The sequence below is a fragment of the Lagopus muta genome, chromosome 29 (assembly GCF_023343835.1).
Source record: "Lagopus muta isolate bLagMut1 chromosome 29, bLagMut1 primary, whole genome shotgun sequence".
Classification (NCBI taxonomy): Eukaryota; Metazoa; Chordata; class Aves; order Galliformes; family Phasianidae; genus Lagopus; species Lagopus muta.
In genome coordinates this window covers 155996-175454 of record NC_064461.1, presented here as the reverse complement: position 1 = coordinate 175454, position 19459 = coordinate 155996, and the positions used below count along the sequence as shown (strand labels likewise).

Below are 19459 nucleotides of genomic sequence, written 5' to 3'. Positions count from 1 at the left end.
AGAAGGACAGGAGCAGGCAGCCAGTGCTGGGTTGTGTCATGACATGAGAGTGGGTCTTGAAGCAAAGATCAAACAGAGCAGAGGAAGATGGAGGTGTTCCCCAAGCAGGCAAGAGATGTCCAATCTCCAGAGACCTGTAATTCCAAAGGGGAGCCCTTCCTCACGGCGTCAGGTGGGGATGTGCTGGGGCTTCTCCAGAGATCTCCTTCAACCATGGGCAGAGGCAGTGCTGTGCTTAGCAGGGCCCACAGCTGCCACTGAGGTATCCAAGACCACGGCGAAAGCCACCATATCCACAGCTGCCAAAGCCTCCATAGCCCCCAAAGCCCCCAAGGCCAGAAGAGCCTCCATAGCCTCCCAGGCCTCCATAGCCGCCAAAGCCGGCACTACGTCCAAAGCTGCCACCCAAGCCAGATCCAATGGCGGGGACTCCTGCTGAGCTGACCACAGCGTTCTGTGGGAAGGAGCTGAGGATGGGCCCGGGGAAGGTGACCACGGTGGCTGGGGGTTGGATCACCACGGTGGAGTCAGGGCACTGGCGCACGCAGGGCTCATTGAAGCTGTTAGCCAGTGGGGCCGGGGCGGCCACACCGCAGGCAGGAGCACACAGGCTGGAGCAGGACATCTTCCACACAATCAAGAAGTCCTGCAAAGGGACCCACGGTGAGGAAAGGGATGGGGAGACCTGTATGAATGGAGGCAGAGAGAGAGCCCTGAGAAGCCTCAGAGAGCTGCACTTACCAGGAGCTGAAGGGAGTCAAGTGAAGGAAGCTGGATACAGGACTGCAGAATCCCTCAGCTCTTTTATACCTATCCCAGACAGCGCAGGGCGTAGATGGGAGGGTTGTGGTGGCAGAAGTCCCAGAAAATCATTAGATAAAGTTAACACGTTTCATGACACTCGAGGAGTGAGGCAGAGCAATTAAATCCTTCATCAATGGAGATATTGGGTTGTAAGGATGCCCTGGAGAACAAGAAGCTGATGAGAGGGACAGATTATTACAAGCAATTACATGAAAGACAAGCCATGCACTGCTGATGCTGACCTCGCAACACCTGTAAACCTCAATTTGTTCTTAATCCAAAACTTTGTCTATGAGAAAGACTCACAGGTATCCAGCAGACAAAGCACTTTGCAATCCTGCTCACAGACACAATGTCTATCATTACCTTCATTACCACTGTTTTATGGGCCAGTAAACTTTGGAAAAAGCGATGAAATGATCCCCCCCTCCTGGAAACAGCTCCCAAACAACTGCCACCACCCTTCAGTGGCAAATGGGAGGACGCCATTGGGTTGGGAAGTCAGAGCATCTCTGATTGTTGGCAGCTCCCTGCCCAGTGGAGCATGGGGCATTTCTGACTTGCCAGCCAAGGGTACATCTACAGCTATGATGTCTTTGTTTGTGAATGCTAATCTGCCAAGGCATTAGGACGACACTGGGGCTAATTTGTTCAAAACACATCAGCAAGAGCAACACCTTCTCTTTGAAGTAATCATGCATAGCCATGTGACCTTCTCATCCCCTTGCTGCTCTCCAAGGCATGTTTTTTGTCTCAGTGTTCCCAATGGGAAGTGGAATAATTGCTCTGCATCTTCTCCAGTAAGTCATGATGCGTATTTGGTTTATTTCATGATTATTGGCAGCTTCTGCAACCACTACCCTCTCATGTATGTCTCAGGCTGTCTGAGATGGGTATAAAAGAGCTGAGGGCTTCTACAGTCCTCTATCCAGCTTCCTCCACTTGACTCCCTTCGGCTTCTGGTAAGTGCAGCTCTCAGAGGCTTCTCAGGGCTCTCTCTCTGCGTCCATCCATACTGGTCTCCCCAACCTTTTCCTTACTTTGGGTTCCCTTTGCAGAACTCCTTGACTGTGTGGAAGATGTCCTGCTCCAGCCTGTGTGCTCCTGCCTGCGGTGTGGCCACCCCGGCCCCACTGGCTGACAGCTACAATGAGCCCTGCGTGCGCCAGTGCCCCGACTCCACCGTGGTGATCCAACCCCCAGCCACCGTGGTCACATTCCCCGGGCCCATCCTCAGCTCCTTCCCACAGAACGCTGTGGTTGGCTCAGCAGGAGTCCCCGCCATTGGATCTGGCTTGGGTGGCAGCTTTGGACGTAGTGCTGGCTTTGGGGGCTATGGAGGCCTGGGAGGTTATGGAGGCTCTTCTGGCCTTGGAGGCTTTGGGGGCTATGGAGGCTTTGGCAGCTGTGGATATGGTGGCTTTCGCCATGGTCTTGGATCCCTCAGCGGCAGCTGCGGGCCCTGCTAAGCACAGCACTGCCTCTGCCCATGGTCGAAGGGGAGCTCTGCAAAAGCCCCAGCACATCCTCACTTGACACCAAGAGACAGGGTTTCCCTTCGCCATTGCTGGGCACAGGTGCTCAGTCTTCCTGTCCCTGCACAGTGACTCTGTGCTCTGTGTTCCTTTGCTGTGCTTGTACTTCAGCTTCAGGTCTGGACACCCCGTGACATCACAGCCCAGAACTGAGTGCCTGCTCCTTGACCTCTGTCCTGTGCAAGAGATTGGGGACATCCTCTGGCCAGGGGCTGCCCTTCCACCAACTCTCGCAAACATGGAACCTGCAATAAAATCTGTCTTGCATCACAGTTTCCATCTCTGAGTTTTCCTTCACATCTCCTGGATCCCTAGTTCCCACTGAAGTCACAAAGGCTCTTTGGGGCCACCACTTCCAGCTTACAGCTGAGCCTTCTCAGGATCTCTCTGGGCATTGCCCCATCCCCTCTCACCTGCCCTGAGCAGCAAAAGATTCAGCAGCAGCTGCCCCAGGCAGGCTCCATACTGCACCTTCAGTACTTGCTCCTCCCTCACCGCTCTCCCCCACTTCTCTGCCCATGGCTCTACCTGCTGCAGCTCAAGAAGAGTTCTTGGCTCCATACAGAGCTCAGTGTCTGCTCTTGAGTGTCCCTGTAGTTGGCCTTAGTGATGTGGGGTCTGTGGACAGGCGTGCAGCCTTCTGAAGGGCACAAACAGTTCCAGAGACTCCTGTGGTGCCCAGAGGCAAAGGAAGAAAAGTGAGAGCCTATGAGCAACCTTGTCTACAGCCTCTCAAGATTCTTTCCTGCTCCGCTTCTTTCCAGAGCTCCACATAGCATCGAGGATGCTGATTTTCCCCACCATGGCTCAGAAACAATTTCACAGCAGCTGTGAAAAATTGCTCTGACAGGGCAGCACAGCTGTGCTTCACTCTGCCCCATGTAGTGAATGCAGTGCTGGGCCCTTGGCTGTCCTTCATCTCATACAAACCTCCTGGACTCAGGTCACCCAAATAAGCCCCCACCTCAGCGGGATGGGGCCCAGCCAGCACCTCCCACCAATGGGCCCTCACCCAGCCCACATGGGTTACCACAGGAGGCAAAACATGGGGTTTGGCTGAGCACGCTCCCACAGCAGCCAACAGACACGTGGGGAAGGAAGGGAGAAACTGAGCTGTAGCCAAAGGTAAGGAAGGAAGGACAATTTTCTGCTCATCCAGTGTAGGAAACCCATGGCTGCTCCTGATATTTGCTGCCTTTTCACCCTTCCCTGTCTTCCAGTTGCTGATGAGTGTGTTCTCCTGAGGTCCCCAGCAGTGACCAACCTGCTGCTCCACTGCCCACCTTGATTTCTCTGGCGGGTGACGCCTGTGCACAAGACGAGTGCACAGTGCTGGGATTGTGGAAGTAGAAGATGTCTGGGGCACAAAAAGGATGTAAGGAGAGGAGGGCCTCCAAACTCTGACTCAAGACCTTGGTGCTCTCCGGGTCAGGATGGCTGTGCTTCATTCATGGCTGTGAGGGCCACCTTGGGAACGTGGGGTGGTAATTCCCTTACTGTCTCCAGTGTCCCCTCCAGGATCTGAACACAGGGACACTGTTAGCAGCTGGCAGCAGCCCTGTCCATGCTCTGCTTGTCTCCCCATTTAGCCTTGCCTCCACTTGTTATCACTGGCTTTACAAGAAAAGGAAGAGAAAGCAGGCATGTAGAGGCCAAGTTGTGCAGATCTCATGGAAGAGGTTGTGCGGGACACCTGTTGGGTGTTAACATACTGAAGTGAGGTTTGTTTCAGAGGTGTCATTGGACCGGTTATCGAAGAGAGGAGGCTCAGCGGGATGTGCTCTGCAGGACCCTCTATGCACTGTGATCCTCAGCAGTAATGCACCGCCCCAACTGCCAAATGTCCCAGAGCCAGTGCTGTGGGAGCATCTTGCAGCCCAGGCTCAGTGTCTCTGAGATATAAGGCAATTAGGGAAGGACAAGGAAGACAAAATATGGGGGTAAAGAGTGCAGTGTAAGAGAGCTTTTATTGCAGGTCCAGAGGAGGAGGAGGGAGGTGGCAGAAGGGCAGCCCCTGGCCGGGGGCTGTCCTAGTCTTCTTGCAGAGAGCAGAGGACAGGAGCAGGCAGCCGAAGCTGGGCCTTGCTGTCATGGGTAAGCCGGTGCAGAAGCAAGGGTCGGGCAGAACAAAGACAGACAGAGGTGGTCCCCATGCAGCAACGTGGCATTCAAGGTTTGCATCCAGCGATGCTGAAGGGAAGCCCATCGTCACGGCATCAGGTGGGAATGTGCTGGGGCTTCTCCAGAGCTCTCCTTCATTTTTGTCCAGATGCAGTGCTGTGCTTAGCAGGGCCCGCAGCTGCCGCTGAGGTACCTGTGGCCTCGACGGAAGCCACCATATCCACAGCTGCCAAAGCCTCCATAGCCCCCAAAGCCCCCAAGGCCGTAAGAGCCTCCATAACCTCCCAGGCCTCCATAGCCTCCAAAGCCAGCACTACGTCCAAAGCTGCCACCCAAGCCAGATCCAACAGCAGGGACTCCTGCTGAGCCAACCACGGAGCTCTGTGGGAAGGAGCTGAGGATGGGCCCGGGGAAGGTGACCACGGTGGCTGGGGGTTGGATCACCACGGTGGAGTCAGGGCACTGGCGCACGCAGGGCTCATTGTAGCTGTCAGCCAGTGGGGCCGGGGCAGCCACACCGCAGGCAGGAGCACACAGGCTGGAGCAGGACATCTTCCACACTATCAAGGAGTCCTGCAAAGGGAACTCAAAGTAAGGAAAGGGTTGGGGAGACCTGTATGGATGGAGAGGCAGGGAGAGAGCCCTGAGAGGCCTCAGAGAGCTGCACTTACCTAGGAGCTGAGGGGAGTCAAGTGGAGGAAGCTGGATAGAGGACTGCAAAGTGCTCGGCTCTTTTATACCTATCCCAGACAGCCCAGGGCATAGATGGGAGGGTGGTGGTGGCAGAAGACCCAGGGAATTGCGAAAAAAAAAAGCAACGTGTTTCATAACACTCAAGGAGTGATGCTGAGCAATTATTTCCCTCCCTGTCTTTTGGACTGAGGAGCAAACATCCCCTGAGGAATAAGGATGTGATGTTCTCTTCAGATGTCTATATGCAATTATATTAAAGACCAGGTACTGCTGATGCTGTCTTTCTGGAACCAATAATCACTGATGTGTTTCTAATCCCAAAGTGTAAGAATCACACAAATCTTGTGAAGGATGCACTTTGCAATCCTGCTTATAAATGCAATGACTTTCATTACCGCCCTTTTATGGGCTGAAAAACAGAGGTGGTGGAAGTTTGAGGACAGAGATGAAGTGAACAACCCACTTGAGACAGACCCCAAACTTGTATTGTCTTCCCTTGATCCTTGTAGCCTCCTCAACTGAGAAGGCTGAACATGACCTAAGCCATGTCCTCTTACCCTTGTATGCTCTACCATCCTCCACCTCATATGTCCCCATATCAGATCCTACTGATCCCCAAACTTTGTCAAGCTTGAATTTGTTGCTCCTGATTTTTCAGTGCCATGAAGTGGATTAGGCATCCCTGAATACTTAAAACCTGCAGCAAAATACTTTCTTGGAGTGAGCTTGGAGTGGGCTCATGAACATCGCCCGGACAGCACCTGCATCTCTCACTGGCATGAGGAGATGGCAGGACTGAGACCTACAATGACAGAGGGGGTTTTTCATCAATCCTTTAAAACTTCAGCTTTCCATCCAGCAAAAGAGATACAATGACAGGTGTGCTGGTGGTAAGCTCAGTCACAAAAAGCATATACTGCAAAATGCCCAAGACTATTCAAATCCGTAAGAATGCAATGAAGAACAGCCTAGGTGTATGAGGGTTATTAGTTCAGATTCTGCAGTGCCTAGAACAGAATGTAATGTCATTTGAAATTTGGTCCTACCCACCATGTCCCTCTATGACATGGAACACTTACTACTCCATGTATCCGATGATGATATAATTAATCAGCATCACTCCTTGTGTGTCATGAAATGTGTTGGCTTTATTTAAAGATTATCTGGGACTTCTGCCACCACCGCCCTCCCATGTATGCCTTGGGCAGTCAGGGATGGGTATAAAAGAGCTGAGCACTTTGCAGTCCTCTATCCAGCTTCTTCCACTTGACTCCCTTCAGCTCCTGGGTAAGTGCAGCTCTCTGAGGCTTCTCAGGGCTCTCTCCCTGCCTCTCCATCCATATGGCTCTCCCCTTCCCTTTCCACACTGTGGGTCCCTTTGCAGGACTCCTTGACTGTGTGGAAGATGTCCTGCTCCAGCCTGTGTGCTCCTGCCTGCGGTGTGGCCGCCCCAGCCCCACTGGCTGACAGCTACAATGAGCCCTGCGTTCACCAGTGCCCTGACTCCACCGTGGTGATCCAACCCCCAGCCACTGTGGTCACCTTCCCCGGGCCCATCCTCAGCTCCTTCCCACAGAGCTCCGTGGTTGGCTCAGCAGGAGTCCCTGCCATTGGATCTGGCTTGGGTGGCAGCTTAGGACGTAGTGCTGGCTTTGGAGGCTATGGAGGCCTGGGAGGCTACGGAGGCTCTTCTGGCCTTGGGGGCTTTGGGGGCTATGGAGGCTTTGGCAGCTGTGGATACGGTGGCTTCCGTCGAGGCCACAGGTACCTCAGCGGCAGCTGCGGGCCCTGCTAAGCACAGCACTGCATCTGGACAAAAATGAAGGAGAGCTCTGCACAAGACCCAGCAAATCCCCACCTGATGCCGTGACGATGGGCTTCACTTCAGCATCGCTGGATGCAAACCTTGAATGCCACGTTCCTGCATGGGGACCACCTCTGTCTGTCTTTGTTCTGCCCGACCTTTGCTTCTGCACCGGCTTACCCGTGACCGTGACAGCATGGCACAGCTTCGGCTGCCTGCTCCTGTCCTCTGCTCTCTGCAAGAAGACTAGGATAGCCCCCGGCCAGGGGCTGCCCTTCTGCCACCTCCCTCCTCCTCCTCTGGACCTGCAATAAAAGCTCTCTTACACTGCACTCTTGACCCCCGTATTTTGTCTTCCTTGTCCTTCCCTAATTGCCCTTTATCTCAGAGACTCTGAGCCTGCGCTGCAAGATGCTCCCACAGCACTGGCTCTGGGACATTTGGCAGTTGGGGTGGTGCATTACTGCTGAGGATCACAGTGCATAGAGGGTCCTGCAGAGCACATCCCGCTGAGCCTCCTCTCTTCTACAACCGGTCCAATGACACCTCTGAAACAAACCTCACTTCAGTATGTTAACACCCAACAGGTGTCCCGCACAACCTCTTCCATGAGATCTGCACAACTTGGCCTCTACATGCCTGCTTTCTCTTCCTTTTCTTGTTATGCCAGTGATAACAAGTGGAGGCAAGGCTAAATGGGGAGACAAGCAGAGCATGGACAGGGCTGCTGCCAGCTGCTAACCGTGTCCCTGTGTTCAGATCCTGGAGGGGACACTGGAGACAGTAAGGGAATTACCACCCCTCGTTCCCAAGGTGGCCCTCACAGCCATGAATGAAGCACAGCCATCCTGACCCGGAGAGCACCAAGGTCTTGGGTCAGAGTTTGGAGGCCCTCCTCTCCTTACATCCTTTTTGTGCCCCAGACATCTTCTATTTCCACAATCCCAGCACTGTGCACTCGTCTTGTGCACAGGCGTCACCCGCCAGAGAAATCAAGGTGGGCAGTGGAGCAGCAGGTTGGTCACTGCTGGGGACCTCAGGAGAACACACTCATCAGCAACTGGAAGACAGGGAAGGGTGAAAAGGCAGCAAATTTCAGGAACAGCCATGGGTTTCCTACACTGGATGAGCAGAAAATTGTCCTTCCTCCCTTGCCTTTGGCTACGGCTCAGTTTCTCCCTTCCTTCCCCACGTGTCTGTTGGCTGCTGTGGGAGTGTGCTCAGCCAAACCCCATGTTTTGCCTCCTGTGGTAACCCATGTGGGCTGGGTGAGGGCCCATTGGTGGGAGGTGCTGGCTGGGCCCCATCCCGCTGAGCTGGGGGGTTATTTGGGTGACCTGAGTCCAGGAGGTTTGTATGAGATGAAGGACAGCCAAGGGCCCAGCACTGCATTCACTACATGGGGCAGAGTGAAGCACGGCTGTGCTGCCCTGTCAGAGCAATTTTTCACAGCTGCTGTGAAATTGTTTCTGAGCCATGGTGGGGAAAATCAGCATCCTCGATGCTATGTGGAGCTCTGGAAAGAAGCGGAGCAGGAAAGAATCTTGAGAGGCTGTAGACAAGGTTGCTCATAAGCTCTCACCTTCCTTCCTTTGCCTCTGGGCATCACAGGAGTCTCTGGAACTGTTTGTGCCCTTCAGAAGGCTGCACGCCTGTCCACAGACCCCACATCACTAAGGCCAACTACAGGGACACTCAAGAGCAGACACTGAGCTCTGTATGGAGCCAAGAAGTCTTCTTGAGCTGCAAGGGGCAGAAACCAGGAGCAGAGAAGTGGGGGAGAGCGGTGAGGGAGGAGCAAGTACTGAAGGTGCAGTATGGAGCCTGCCTGGGGCAGCTGCTGCTGAATCTTTTGCTGCTCAGGGCAGGTGAGAGGGGCCGGGGCAGTGCCCACAGAGATCCTGAGAAGGCTCGGCTGTAAGCTGGAAGTGGTGGCCCCAAAGAGCCTTTGTGACTTCAGTGGGAACTAGGGATCCAGGAGATGTGAAGGAAAACTCAGAGATGGAAACTGTGATGCAAGACAGATTTTATTGCAGGTTCCACGTTTGCGAGAGTTGGTGGAAGGGCAGCCCCTGGACAGAGGATGTCCCCAATCTCTTGCACAGGACAGAGGTCAAGGAGCAGGCAGCCAGCACATGACAGTGTCATCACAGAGCTGTGAGTCCTAAAGCGAACCTAACTTGGAGTAGAGGAAGATAGTGCTGGTCCCCGTGCAGGTACAAGGTGTCCAAACGCCAGAGCCCAGCAGTGCCAAAGGGAAACACTTTTTCATGGCATCAGGTGGGGATGTACTAGGACTTCTCTGGAGCTTCCCTTTGACCAGGGCAGGAGGCCGTGCTGTGCTTAGCAGGGCCCGCAGCTGCCCCCGAGGGACCCAAGACCTCGGCCCCAGCTGCCATATCCACAGCTGCCAAAGCCTCCATAGCCCCCAAAGCCTCCAAGGCCAGAAGAGCCTCCATAGCCCCCAAAGCCGGCACTACGTCCAAAGCTGCCACCCAAGCCCGATCCAATGGCAGGGACTCCTGCTGAGCCAACCACGGAGCTCTGTGGGAAGGAGCTGAGGATGGGCCCGGGGAAGGTGACCACGGTGGCTGGGGGTTGGATCACCACGGTGGAGTCAGGGCACTGGCGCACGCAGGGCTCATTGAAGCTGTTAGCCAGTGGGGCTGGGGTGGCCACACCGCAGGCAGGGGCACACAGGCTGGAGCAGGACATCTTCCACACTATCAAGGAGTCCTGCAAAGGGAACTCACAGTAAGGAAAGAGCTTAGGAAAGCCATATGGATGGAGGCAGAGAGAGAGCCCTGAGAAGCCTCTGAATGCTGCACTTACCCAGGAGCTGAAGGGAGTCAAGTGGAAGAAGCTGGATAGAGGACTGCAAAGTGCTCAGCTCTTTTATACCTATCCCAGACAGCCCGGGGCACTGACCTGAGAGTGGCATTGGCAGAAGTTCCAGATAGTCTTTAAATAAAGCCAACACGCTTCCTGACACTTGAGGTGTGAGGCAGAGCAATTAAATCCTTCATCAATGGAGATATTGGGATGTAAGCATGCTCTGGAGAACAAGAAGCTGATGAGAGGGACAGGTGATTACAAGCAATTACATGAAAGACAGACCACGTGCTGCTGATGCTGACCTCACAACACCTGTAAACCCCAATTTGTTCCTAATCCCAAACTTTGTCTATGAGAAAGACTCACAGGTATCCTGCAGACAAAGCACTTTGCAATCCTGCTCACAGACACAATGTCTATCATTACCTTCATTACCACTGTTTTATGGGCCAGTAAACTTTGGAAAAAGCGATGAAATGATCCCCCCCTCCTGGAACAGCTCCCAAACAACTGCCACCACCCTTCAGTGGCAAATGGGAGGACGCCATTGGGTTGGGAAGTCAGAGCATCTCTGATTGTTGGCAGCTATTTGTCCAGTGCAGCATGGGTCGTTTTGACTTACCAGCCAAGGGTACATCTACAGCTGTGATTTCTCTGTGTGTGAGCATTAACGTGACAAGGCAGTAGGAACACACTGGGGGTTATTGGTTCATAACACATCAGCAAGAGCAGCACCTCTTATTTCAAGTGATTGTGTGTAGCCATGTGGCCTTCTCATCCCCTTGCTGTTCTCCGAGGCACGTTTTTGTCTCAGTGTACCCAATGGGAAGTGAAATAGTTGCTCTGCATCTTTTCCTGTGAGTCATGATGCGTATTTGGTTTATTTCATGATTATTGGGAGCTTCTGCCACCACTGCCCTCGAGTGCATGCCTCAGGCTCTCTGGGATAGTATAAAAGTGCTGAACACTTTGCAGTCCTCTATCCAGCTTCCTCCACTTGACTCCCTTCAGCTCCTGGGTAAGTGCAGCTCTCTGAGGCTTCTCAGGGCTCTCAGCACATGCTCCAAATAGAAGAGAGGCATCAAGGAGTTGTGTTCCATTTCTATTCTGACTATGGCTCTGCCTACTCTCACAGCTTCATCTCCTGAACCGAAGGATGTCCTGCTCCAGCCTGTGTGCTCCTGCCTGCGGTGTTGCCACCCCAGCCCCACTGGCTGACAGCTACAATGAGCCCTGCGTGCGCCAGTGCCCCGACTCCACTGTGGTGATCCAACCCCCGGCCACCGTGGTCACCTTCCCCGGGCCCATCCTCAGCTCCTTCCCACAGAGCTCCGTGGTTGGCTCAGCAGGAGTCCCCGCCGTTGGATCTGGCTTGGGTGGCAGCTTTGGACGTAGTGCCGGCTTTGGGGGCTATGGAGGCCTGGGAGGCTATGGAGGCTCTTCTGGCCTTGGAGGCTTTGGGGGCTATGGAGGCTTTGGCAGCTGTGGATATGGTGGCTTCCGTCGAGGCCACAGGTACCTCAGCGGCAGCTGCGGGCCCTGCTAAGCACAGCACTGCATCTGGACAGTGAAAGAGAGCTCTGGAGAAGCCCCAGCACATTCCCACCTGATGCCGTGACGATGGGCTTCCCTTCAGCATCGCTGGATGCAAACCTTGGATACTGCATGCCTGCATGGGGACCACCTCTGTCTGTCTTTGTTCTGCCCGACCTTTGCTTCTGCACCGGCTTACCCATGATAGCATGGCCCAGCTTTGGCTGCCTGCTCCTGTCCTCTGCTCTCTGCAAGAAGACTAGGACAGCCCCCGGCCAGGGGCTGCCCTTCTGCCACCTCCCTCCTCCTCCTCTGGACCTGCAATAAAAGCTCTCTTACACTGCACTCTCGACCCCTGTATTTTGTCTTCCTTGTCCTTCCCTAAATGCCCTTTATCTCAGAGACTCTGAGCCTGGGTTGCAAGATGCTCCCTCAGCACTGGCTCTGGGACATTTGGCAGTTGGGGTGGTGCATTACTGCTGAGGATCACAGTGCATAGAGGGTCCTGCAGAGCACATCCCGCTGAGCCTCCTCTCTTCTATAACCGGTCCAATGACACCTCTGAAACAAACCTCACTTCAGTATGTTAACACTCAATGGGTGTCCCGCACAACCTCTTCCATGAGATCTGCACAACCTGGCCTCTACATGCCTTCTTTCTCTTCCTTTTCCTGTTATGCAAGTGATAACAAGTGGAGGCAAGGGGAAGTGGGGAGACAAGCAGAGCATGGACAGGGCTGCTGCCAGCTGCTAACAGTGTCCCTGTGTTCAGATCCTGGAGGGGGACAGTGGAGAGGGTAAGGGAATTACCACCCCACGTTTCCAAGGTAGCCCTCACAGCCATGAATGAAGCACAGCCATCCTGACCCGGAGAGCACCAAGGTCTTGGGTCAGAGTTTGGAGGCCCTCCTCTCCTTACATCCTTTTTGTGCCCCAGACATCTTCTACTTCCACAATCCCAGCACTGTGCACTCGTCTTGTACACAGGCGTCACCCGCCAGAGAAATCAAGGTGGGCAGTGGAGCAGCAGGCTGGTCACTGCTGGGGCCTCAGGAGAACACACTCATCAGCAACTGGAAGACAGGGAAGGGTGAAAAGGCAGCAAATATCAGGAACAGCCATGGGTTTCCTACACTGGATGAGCAGAAAATTGACCTTCCTCCCTTGCCTTTGGCTACGGCTCAGTTTCTCCCTTCCTTCCCCACCTGTCTGTTGGCTGCTGTGGGAGTGTGCTCAGCCAAACCCCATGTTTTGCCTCCTGTGGTGACCCATGTGGGCTGGGTGAGGGCCTATGGGTGGGAGGTGCTGGCTGGGCCCCATCCCGCTGAGGTGGGGGGTTATTTGGGTGACCTGAGTCCAGGAGGTTTGTATGAGATGAAGGACAGCCAAGGGCCCAGCACTGCATTCACTACATGGGGCAGAGTGAAGCACGGCTGTGCTGCCCTGTCAGAGCAATTTTTCACAGCTGCTGTGAAATTGTTTCTGAGCAATGGTGGGGAAAATCAGCATCCTCGATGCTATGTGGAGCTCTGGAAAGAAGCGGAGCAGGAAAGAATGTTGAGAGGCTGTAGACAAGGTTGCTCATAGGCTCTCACCTTCCTTCCTTTGCCTCTGGGCATCACAGGAGTCTCTGGAACTGTTTGTGCCCTTCAGAAGGCTGCACGCCTGTCCACAGACCCCACATCACTAAGGCCAACTACAGGGACACTCAAGAGCAGACACTGAGCTCTGTATGGAGCCAAGAAATCTTCTTGAGCTGCAAGGGGCAGAAACCAGGAGCAGAGAAGTGGGGGAGAGCGGTGAGGGAGGAGCAAGTACTGAAAGTGCAGTATGGAGCCTGCCTGGGGCAGCTGCTGCTGAATCTTTTGCTGCTCAGGGCAGGTGAGAGGGGCCGGGGCAGTGCCCACAGAGATCCTGAGAAGGCTCGGCTGTAAGCTGGAAGTGGTGGCCCCAAAGAGCCTTTGTGACTTCAGTGGGAACTAGGGATCGAGGAGATGTGAAGGAAAACTCAGAGATGGAAACTGTGATGCAAGACAGATTTTATTGCAGGTTCCACGTTTGCGAGAGTTGGTGGAAGGGCAGCCCCTGGCCAGAGGATGTCCCCAATCTCTTGCACAGGACAGAGGTCAAGGAGCAGGCAGCCAGCACATGACAGTGTCATCACAGAGCTGTGAGTCCTAAAGCGAACCTAACTTGGAGTAGAGGAAGATAGTGCTGGTCCCCGTGCAGGTACAAGGTGTCCAAACGCCAGAGCCCAGCAGTGCCAAAGGGAAACACTTTTTCATGGCATCAGGTGGGGATGTCCTAGGACTTCTCTGGAGCTTCCCTTTGACCAGGGCAGGAGGCCGTGCTGTGCTTAGCAGGGCCCGCAGCTGCCCCCGAGGGACCCAAGACCTCGGCCCCAGCTGCCATATCCACAGCTGCCAAGGCCTCCATAGCCCCCAAAGCCTCCATAGCCCCCAAAGCCGGCACTACGTCCAAAGCTGCCACCCAAGCCCGATCCAACAGCGGGGACTCCTGCTGAGCCAACCACGGAGCTCTGTGGGAAGGAGCTGAGGATGGGCCCGGGGAAGGTGACCACGGTGGCTGGGGGTTGGATCACCACGGTGGAGTCGGGGCACTGGCGCACGCAGGGCTCATTGAAGCTGTTAGCCAGTGGGGCCGGGGCGGCCACACCGCAGGCAGGGGCACACAGGCTGGAGCAGGACATCTTCCACACAGACAAGGAGTCCTGCAAAGGGAACTCACAGTAAGGAAAGAGCTTAGGAAAGCCATATGGATGGAGGCAGAGAGAGAGCCCTGAGAAGCCTCTGAATGCTGCACTTACCCAGGAGCTGAAGGGAGTCAAGTGGAAGAAGCTGGATAGAGGACTGCAAAGTGCTCAGCTCTTTTATACCTATCCCAGACAGCCCGGGGCACTGACCTGAGAGTGGCTTGGCAGAAGTTCCAGATAGTCTTTAAATAAAGCCAACACGCTTCATGACACTTGAGGTGTGAGGCAGAGCAATTAAATCCTTCATCAATGGAGATATTGGGATGTAAGCATGCTCTGGAGAACAAGAAGCTGATGAGAGGGACAGGTGATTACAAGCAATTACATGAAAGACAGACCACGTGCTGCTGATGCTGACCTCACAACACCTGTAAACCCCAATTTGTTCCTAATCCCAAACTTTGTCTATGAGAAAGACTCACAGGTATCCTGCAGTCAAAGCACTTTGCAATCCTGCTCACAGACACAATGTCTATCATTACCTTCATTACCACTGTTTTATGGGCTGGTACACTTCAGACAAAGCGATGAAATGATCCCCCCCTCCTGGAACAGCTCGCAAACAACTGCCACCAAACTTCAGTGGCAAAGAGTGGGATGCAATTGGGTTGGGAAGTCAGAGCATCTCTGATTGGTGGCAGCTATTTGTCCAGTGCAGCATGGGGCGTTTTGACTTACCAGCCAAGGGTACATCTACAGCTGTGATTTCTTTGTGTGTGAGCATTAACGTGACAAGGCAGTAGGAACACACTGGGGGTTATTGGTTCATAACACATCAGCAAGAGCAGCACCTCTTATTTCAAGTGATTGTGTGTAGCCATGTGGCCTTCTCATCCCCTTGCTGTTCTCCGAGGCACGTTTTTGTCTCAGTGTACCCAATGGGAAGTGAAATAGTTGCTCTGCATCTTTTCCTGTGAGTCATGATGCGTATTTGGTTTATTTCATGATTATTGGGAGCTTCTGCCATCACTGCCCTCGAGTGCATGCCTCAGGCTCTCTGGGATAGTATAAAAGTGCTGAACACTTTGCAGTCCTCTATCCAGCTTCCTCCACTTGACTCCCTTCAGCTCCTGGGTAAGTGCAGCTCTCTGAGGCTTCTCAGGGCTCTCAGCACATGCTCCAAATAGAAGAGAGGCATGAAGGAGTTGTGTTCCATTTCTACTCTGACTATGGCTCTGCCTACTCTCACAGCTTCATCTCCTGAACCGAAGGATGTCCTGCTCCAGCCTGTGTGCTCCTGCCTGCGGTGTGGCCGCCCCGGCCCCACTGGCTGACAGCTACAATGAGCCCTGCGTGCGCCAGTGCCCCGACTCCACTGTGGTGATCCAACCCCCGGCCACCGTGGTCACCTTCCCCGGGCCCATCCTCAGCTCCTTCCCACAGAGCTCCGTGGTTGGCTCAGCAGGAGTCCCCGCCGTTGGATCGGGCTTGGGTGGCAGCTTTGGACGTAGTGCCGGCTTTGGGGGCTATGGAGGCCTGGGAGGCTATGGAGGCTCTTCTGGCCTTGGAGGCTTTGGGGGCTATGGAGGCTTTGGCAGCTGTGGATATGGTGGCTTCCGTCGAGGCCACAGGTACCTCAGCGGCAGCTGCGGGCCCTGCTAAGCACAGCACTGCATCTGGACAGTGAAAGAGAGCTCTGGAGAAGCCCCAGCACATTCCCACCTGATGCCGTGACGATGGGCTTCCCTTCAGCATCGCTGGATGCAAACCTTGGATACCGCATGCCTGCATGGGGACCACCTCTGTCTGTCTTTGTTCTGCCCGACCTTTGCTTCTGCACCGGCTTACCCATGATAGCATGGCCCAGCTTTGGCTGCCTGCTCCTGTCCTCTGCTCTCTGCAAGAAGACTAGGACAGCCCCCGGCCAGGGGCTGCCCTTCTGCCACCTCCCTCCTCCTCCTCTGGACCTGCAATAAAAGCTCTCTTACACTGCACTCTCGACCCCTGTATTTTGTCTTCCTTGTCCTTCCCTAATTGCCCTTTATCTCAGAGACTCTGAGTCTGGGCTGCTAGCTGCTCCCACAGCACTGGCTCTGGGACATTTGGCAGTTGGGGTGGTGCATTACTGCTGAGGATCACAGTGCATAGAGGGTCCTGCAGAGCACATCCCGCTGAGCCTCCTCTCTTCGATAACCGGTCCAATGACACCTCTGAAACAAACCTCACTTCAGTATGTTAACACTCAATGGGTGTCCCGCACAACCTCTTCCATGAGATCTGCACAACCTGGCCTCTACATGCCTTCTTTCTCTTCCTTTTCCTGTTATGCCAGTGATAACAAATGGAGGCAAGGCTAAATGGGGAGACAAGCAGAGCATGGACAGGGCTGCTGCCAGCTGCTAACAGTGTCCCTGTGTTCAGATCCTGGAGGGGGACACTGGAGACAGTAAGGGAATTACCACCCCTCGTTCCCAAGGTGGCCCTCACAGCCATGAATGGAGCACAGCCATCCTGACCCGGAGAGCACCAAGGTCTTGAGTCAGAGTTTGGAGGCCCTCCTCTCCTTACATCCTTTTTGTGCCCCAGACATCTTCTATTTCCACAATCCCAGCACTGTGCACTCGTCTTGTGCACAGGCGTCACCCGCCAGAGAAATCAAGGTGGGCAGTGGAGCAGCAGGCTGGTCACTGCTGGGGACCTCAGGAGAACACACTCATCAGCAACTGGAAGACAGGGAAGGGTGAAAAGGCAGCAAATTTCAGGAACAGCCATGGGTTTCCTACACTGGATGAGCAGAAAATTGTCCTTCCTCCCGTGCCTTGGGCTACAGCTCAGTTTCTCCCTTCCTTCCCCACGTGTCTGCTGGCTGCTGTGGGAGTGTGCTCAGCCAAACCCCATGTTTTGCCTCCTGTGGTGACCCATGTGGGCTGGGTGAGGGCCCATTGGTGGGAGGTGCTGGCTGGGCCCCATCCCGCTGAGGTGGGGGGTTATTTGGGTGACCTGAGTCCAGGAGGTTTGTATGAGATGAAAGACAGCCAAGGGCCCAGCACTGCATTCACTACATGGGGCAGAGTGAAGCACGGCTGTGCTGCCCTGTCAGAGCAATTTTTCACAGCTGCTGTGAAATTGTTTCTGAGCAATGGTGGGGAAAATCAGCATCCTCGATGCTATGTGGAGCTCTGGAAAGAAGCGGAGCAGGAAAGAATGTTGAGAGGCTGTAGACAAGGTTGCTCATAAGCTCTCACCTTCCTTCCTTTGCCTCTGGGCATCACAGGAGTCTCTGGAACTGTTTGTGCCCTTCAGAAGGCTGCACGCCTGTCCACAGACCCCACATCACTAAGGCCAACTACAGGGACACTCAAGAGCAGACACTGAGCTCTGTATGGAGCCAAGAAGTCTTCTTGAGCTGCAAGGGGCAGAAACCAGGAGCAGAGAAGTGGGGGAGAGCGGTGAGGGAGGAGCAAGTACTGAAGGTGCAGTATGGAGCCTGCCTGGGGCAGCTGCTGCTGAATCTTTTGCTGCTCAGGGCAGGTGAGAGGGGATGGGGCAGTGCCCACAGAGATCCTGAGAAGGCTCAGCTGTAAGCTGGAAGTGGTGGCCCCAAAGAGCCTTTGTGACTTCAGTGGGAACTAGGGATCGAGGAGATGTGAAGGAAAACTCAGAGATGGAAACTGTGATGCAAGACAGATTTTATTGCAGGTTCCACGTTTGCGAGAGTTGGTGGAAGGGCAGCCCCTGGCCAGAGGATGTCCCCAATCTCTTGCACAGGACAGAGGTCAAGGAGCAGGCAGCCAGCACATGACAGTGTCATCACAGAGCTGCGAGTCCTAAAGCGAACCTAACTTGGAGTAGAGGAAGATAGTGCTGGTCCCCGTGCAGGTACAAGGTGTCCAAACGCCAGAGCCCAGCAGTGCCAAAGGGAAACACTTTTTCATGGCATCAGGTGGGGATGTCCTAGGACTTCTCTGGAGCTTCCCTTTGACCAGGGCAGGAGGCCGTGCTGTGCTTAGCAGGGCCCGCAGCTGCCCCCGAGGGACCCAAGACCTCGGCCCCAGCTGCCATATCCACAGCTGCCAAGGCCTCCATAGCCCCCAAAGCCCCCAAGGCCATAAGAGCCTCCATAGCCCCCAAAGCCTCCATAGCCCCCAAAGCCGGCACTACGTCCAAAGCTGCCACCCAAGCCCGATCCAACAGCGGGGACTCCTGCTGAGCCAACCACGGAGCTCTGTGGGAAGGAGCTGAGGATGGGCCCGGGGAAGGTGACCACGGTGGCTGGGGGTTGGATCACCACGGTGGAGTCGGGGCACTGGCGCACGCAGGGCTCATTGAAGCTGTTAGCCAGTGGGGCTGGGGTGGCCACACCGCAGGCAGGGGCACACAGGCTGGAGCAGGACATCTTCGACACAGTCAAGGAGTCCTGCAAAGGGAACTCACAGTAAGGAAAGAGCTTAGGAAAGCCATATGGATGGAGGCAGAGAGAGAGCCCTGAGAAGCCTCTGAATGCTGCACTTACCCAGGAGCTGAAGGGAGTCAAGTGGAAGAAGCTGGATAGAGGACTGCAAAGTGCTCAGCTCTTTTATACCTATCCCAGGCAGCCCGGGGCACTGACCTGAGAGTGGCATTGGCAGAAGTTCCAGATAGTCTTTAAATAAAGCCAACACGCTTCATGACACTTGAGGTGTGAGGCAGAGCAATTAAATCCTTCATCAATGGAGATATTGGGATGTAAGCATGCTCTGGAGAACAAGAAGCTGATGAGAGGGACAGGTGATTACAAGCAATTACATGAAAGACAGACCACGTGCTGCTGATGCTGACCTCACAACACCTGTAAACCCCAATTTGTTCCTAATCCCAAACTTTGTCTATGAGAAAGACTCACAGGTATCCTGCAGACAAAGCACTTTGCAATCCTGCTCACAGACACAATGTCTATCATTACCTTCATTACCACTGTTTTATGGGCCAGTAAACTTTGGAAAAAGCGATGAAATGATCCCCCCCTCCTGGAACAGCTCCCAAACAACTGCCACCACCCTTCAGTGGCAAATGGGAGGACGCCATTGGGTTGGGAAGTCAGAGCATCTCTGATTGTTGGCAGCTATTTGTCCAGTGCAGCATGGGTCGTTTTGACTTACCAGCCAAGGGTACATCTACAGCTGTGATTTCTTTGTGTGTGAGCATTAACGTGACAAGGCAGTAGGAACACACTGGGGGTTATTGGTTCATAACACATCAGCAAGAGCAGCACCTCTTATTTCAAGTGATTGTGTGTAGCCATGTGGCCTTCTCATCCCCTTGCTGTTCTCCGAGGCACGTTTTTGTCTCAGTGTACCCAATGGGAAGTGAAATAGTTGCTCTGCATCTTTTCCTGTGAGTCATGATGCGTATTTGGTTTATTTCATGATTATTGGGAGCTTC

The 19459-nt window shown here is 54.2% G+C and overlaps 9 protein-coding genes and 1 long non-coding RNA gene across 10 annotated transcripts; 4 read left to right on the top strand and 6 right to left on the bottom strand.

The window, feature by feature from the left end:
* Nucleotides 1-235: 235 nt before the first annotated feature.
* Nucleotides 236-625, bottom strand: LOC125685851 (claw keratin-like). Its single transcript, XM_048929298.1, has one exon. It carries the CDS (start codon nucleotides 623-625, stop codon nucleotides 236-238), a length of 390 nt encoding a protein of 129 aa, XP_048785255.1.
* Nucleotides 626-1883: 1258 nt separating this feature from the next.
* Nucleotides 1884-2273, top strand: LOC125685855 (claw keratin-like). The gene has a single exon (XM_048929303.1). It carries the CDS (start codon nucleotides 1884-1886, stop codon nucleotides 2271-2273), a length of 390 nt encoding a protein of 129 aa, XP_048785260.1.
* A 2349-nt stretch (nucleotides 2274-4622) lies between these two features.
* On the bottom strand, nucleotides 4623-5012 carry LOC125685854 (claw keratin-like). Its single transcript, XM_048929302.1, has one exon. It carries the CDS (start codon nucleotides 5010-5012, stop codon nucleotides 4623-4625), a length of 390 nt encoding a protein of 129 aa, XP_048785259.1.
* A 1546-nt stretch (nucleotides 5013-6558) lies between these two features.
* LOC125685853 (claw keratin-like) lies at nucleotides 6559-6948 on the top strand. Its single transcript, XM_048929300.1, has one exon. The coding sequence runs from the start codon at nucleotides 6559-6561 to the stop codon at nucleotides 6946-6948; it is 390 nt and encodes a 129-aa protein (XP_048785257.1).
* A 2352-nt stretch (nucleotides 6949-9300) lies between these two features.
* On the bottom strand, nucleotides 9301-9672 carry LOC125685627 (claw keratin-like). Its single transcript, XM_048928889.1, has one exon. It carries the CDS (start codon nucleotides 9670-9672, stop codon nucleotides 9301-9303), a length of 372 nt encoding a protein of 123 aa, XP_048784846.1.
* A 1276-nt stretch (nucleotides 9673-10948) lies between these two features.
* Nucleotides 10949-11338, top strand: LOC125685857 (claw keratin). The gene has a single exon (XM_048929305.1). It carries the CDS (start codon nucleotides 10949-10951, stop codon nucleotides 11336-11338), a length of 390 nt encoding a protein of 129 aa, XP_048785262.1.
* A 2343-nt stretch (nucleotides 11339-13681) lies between these two features.
* On the bottom strand, nucleotides 13682-14035 carry LOC125685626 (claw keratin-like). The gene has a single exon (XM_048928888.1). The coding sequence runs from the start codon at nucleotides 14033-14035 to the stop codon at nucleotides 13682-13684; it is 354 nt and encodes a 117-aa protein (XP_048784845.1).
* LOC125685859 (uncharacterized) lies at nucleotides 14034-18729 on the bottom strand. Its single transcript, XR_007373521.1, has 3 exons — nucleotides 18648-18729; nucleotides 14153-14248; nucleotides 14034-14056 (listed from the first exon to the last, which is right to left on the bottom strand). It is a non-coding gene; the product is annotated as an uncharacterized LOC125685859 (long non-coding RNA).
* Nucleotides 15311-15700, top strand: LOC125685852 (claw keratin-like). Its single transcript, XM_048929299.1, has one exon. It carries the CDS (start codon nucleotides 15311-15313, stop codon nucleotides 15698-15700), a length of 390 nt encoding a protein of 129 aa, XP_048785256.1.
* On the bottom strand, nucleotides 17675-18762 carry LOC125685850 (claw keratin-like). Its single transcript, XM_048929297.1, has 2 exons — nucleotides 18552-18762; nucleotides 17675-18455 (listed from the first exon to the last, which is right to left on the bottom strand). Exon 2 carries the CDS (start codon nucleotides 18432-18434, stop codon nucleotides 18045-18047), a length of 390 nt encoding a protein of 129 aa, XP_048785254.1. The 5' UTR covers nucleotides 18435-18455; nucleotides 18552-18762; the 3' UTR covers nucleotides 17675-18044.
* Nucleotides 18763-19459: the final 697 nt, after the last annotated feature.

Coding starts and splice junctions, on each gene's coding strand:
- LOC125685855 (XM_048929303.1), top strand. CDS start 1,884: ATGTCCTGCTCCAGCCTGTGTGCTCCTGCCTGCGGTGTGGCCACCCCG.
- LOC125685854 (XM_048929302.1), bottom strand. CDS start 5,012: ATGTCCTGCTCCAGCCTGTGTGCTCCTGCCTGCGGTGTGGCTGCCCCG.
- LOC125685627 (XM_048928889.1), bottom strand. CDS start 9,672: ATGTCCTGCTCCAGCCTGTGTGCCCCTGCCTGCGGTGTGGCCACCCCA.
- LOC125685853 (XM_048929300.1), top strand. CDS start 6,559: ATGTCCTGCTCCAGCCTGTGTGCTCCTGCCTGCGGTGTGGCCGCCCCA.
- LOC125685852 (XM_048929299.1), top strand. CDS start 15,311: ATGTCCTGCTCCAGCCTGTGTGCTCCTGCCTGCGGTGTGGCCGCCCCG.
- LOC125685626 (XM_048928888.1), bottom strand. CDS start 14,035: ATGTCCTGCTCCAGCCTGTGTGCCCCTGCCTGCGGTGTGGCCGCCCCG.
- LOC125685857 (XM_048929305.1), top strand. CDS start 10,949: ATGTCCTGCTCCAGCCTGTGTGCTCCTGCCTGCGGTGTTGCCACCCCA.
- LOC125685850 (XM_048929297.1), bottom strand. CDS start 18,434: ATGTCCTGCTCCAGCCTGTGTGCCCCTGCCTGCGGTGTGGCCACCCCA.
- LOC125685851 (XM_048929298.1), bottom strand. CDS start 625: ATGTCCTGCTCCAGCCTGTGTGCTCCTGCCTGCGGTGTGGCCGCCCCG.